The following is a 2,138-nucleotide window of genomic DNA, read 5'->3' on the forward strand; positions in this document are numbered from 1 at the left end:
TGTCATTCTGTGCGAGCTCGTTGATGGCTGTTCTACTTCTCGTGAGTCTGTTGGAAGAGTCGGTGCTGCTCCAAACTACACTATTTGGTCATGAATTGCTGTGGTATTTGACCATTTCGACGGGTGTGTTCGCGTTATCGCGTTCCTTTACGACGTCTGCGTCTCCGTTCCTGGTCAACGGGGATTGTGAAGAAGCGATGATGCAGGTCTCTGCTGAAACGCACTACTTTCCGAAGGAATGGCGGGGCCAGTGTCATTCGTTCGAGGTGCGAGACGCGTTCACGGTACTGTTCCCTTACAAAGCCGTGCTTTTCGCGGAGGAATGCGTGTCGGTCTTGTTGGCTCCGTATATCTTGTGTGTCTCGCTTCCACGACTTGCCCGCGAGATCTTGCTCTTCCTGCGGTCACATTCGCTCGTGCATCCTAGTACTGGAGCTGTTTGCCGGTTCGCGGAGTTCGACTTTAAGGAGTACGGTAACGACGCCAAGATGGAGAGCTCGTTTATTAACTTCAAGCAGAACCACCCGAAATGGGTCGGTGCTCGTGAAGGAGAGGCACTTATGCAACGTCTGGGCAAGCTGAAGGAAGAAGAGATGGAGAAGTCGATGAGGATGGGAGACACTATGATGTACAGCAGCCACATGTCGATGTCGCAGCAGCTTATGCAGTCTCAAGCTATCCAGAACGCGATGGGTGGCGGACGTATGAGCGGATACATGCCGCAGGACAACGAGTTCTACTGGTTGGAGAAGGTATGCCACGTCTGATTGGTAGCTGGTGATTGGTGTACTTACGCTTATGTTGTGTTTGTATTCTTTAGCTGCATCAGCAAGGCAGGCTGGGCGAATTGGATCTGGAAGGCATGAAAGGCAACCCTGCTGACAGTATTTCTATCTCGAGTCTTGGCTCTCCGTGAAGTGCCAGACAAGTAAAGTATATTCATGTTTGCATTGCAATAATGGAATGACGTGCATGGCACACACGAAAAAATCTTCCTGCTTGCTTTCGCACAGGTTTGAACTTGATTTAGTATCGGTTACGAGCATTGAAGCAGGGTGTCGAACAAACGGTATCGAACAGCAGTTCCTGGGCAGACAGACCGCCCAGATGGCAACGACACGGAGTATGACTTGATACACCAATGGAAGGCGTTGGATGCTTTCAACAGAGCAGCGAAGCGCTTTTCCAGCAACGTTTTGGAGCTTGTACTACTGCTGAGATCACATGGAGGGATGCCGTGAAGAAAATGTTCCTATGAGCAGAAAGACAAGCAGGTTTAGCACTGTCACATCTGTTGCTGTAGGTGCTGACTTACCGCGTCTTTGCCGTACACAATTATGCTCAAGGACTCGCTTCCTTCTTCGACAGTCAACGCGAACGAATAAATGAATTCGTCACTATTGCCAGACTTGGGTTTGCAGATCTTTTCGATGTCGTTAGGCCAAATGCTGCGGACACGAGCCCAGCAGTGGAACTTCCGAGGGGTTTGAGGAGAACTGAGGATCTCACGCAAAGGAGTCACAGGGATATTTTTCCGGATACGATCGGGAATCACCGTGACAACTTGCTCTGGACTGACACGGTTCTCCGTTGGAGAACAAGTACGGAGCTGGTCATTGTTGGCTGTTATGCTTGAGTTCGGCGTGCCCATCAATGAACAACGTCGCCGTACGTCCAACGCGAAGTCCGGCATCAACACGAAAGACGATACCTCCCGGAACCGCAGGATTTCTCTTCCTCCAGGAGCAATTACAGCTCCGGGTATAGGCTCGTCTACTCCGACTGCCAAATTGCGAAAACGACACCAGTTCTTGAGCATTCCATCGACGAAGCACATTTCACGCACGACAAGCCAGCAGGATGACATGATCACTTCTTTGAGTAGTCCGTATGGGGGGACTGCAACGCCTTTGTCCTGTAATGCACGCACCAGAACTTGATCCGATTCCTCTGCGCTGCCTGAACCATCCCAAACTGTTAACCGTACGGGCTCGTCGCAATCATCCACATTCAGGACGCGGACCACAAGGTCAATAAATCCCTCTGCAAACTTCAATTCGGATAGAAGCTTGGGGGCAAGAGAGCATCCCTGAGGTAAAGTATCATCCTCGGCTAAACTTTTCCGTGCCCATTTCCTA

At 50.6% G+C, this 2,138-nt stretch overlaps 2 protein-coding genes across 2 annotated transcripts; one reads left to right on the forward strand and one right to left on the reverse strand.

The window, feature by feature from the left end:
- Positions 1-23: 23 nt before the first annotated feature.
- On the forward strand, positions 24-916 carry PPTG_14568 (hypothetical protein; the record flags this gene model as incomplete). Its single annotated transcript, XM_008911939.1, has 2 exons — positions 24-752; positions 821-916. 2 exons carry the CDS (start codon positions 24-26, stop codon positions 914-916), a joined length of 825 nt encoding a protein of 274 aa, XP_008910187.1.
- Positions 917-1,036: 120 nt separating this feature from the next.
- On the reverse strand, positions 1,037-1,867 carry PPTG_14569 (hypothetical protein; the record flags this gene model as incomplete). The annotated part of the gene is made up of 2 exons (XM_008911940.1): positions 1,037-1,252; positions 1,316-1,867. The coding sequence occupies 2 exons, from the start codon at positions 1,865-1,867 to the stop codon at positions 1,037-1,039; spliced, it is 768 nt and encodes a 255-aa protein (XP_008910188.1).
- Positions 1,868-2,138: the final 271 nt, after the last annotated feature.

Source organism: Phytophthora parasitica (genome assembly GCF_000247585.1).
Source record: "Phytophthora parasitica INRA-310 unplaced genomic scaffold supercont2.43, whole genome shotgun sequence".
In the NCBI taxonomy this organism is placed as follows: domain Eukaryota; phylum Oomycota; class Peronosporomycetes; order Peronosporales; family Peronosporaceae; genus Phytophthora; species Phytophthora nicotianae.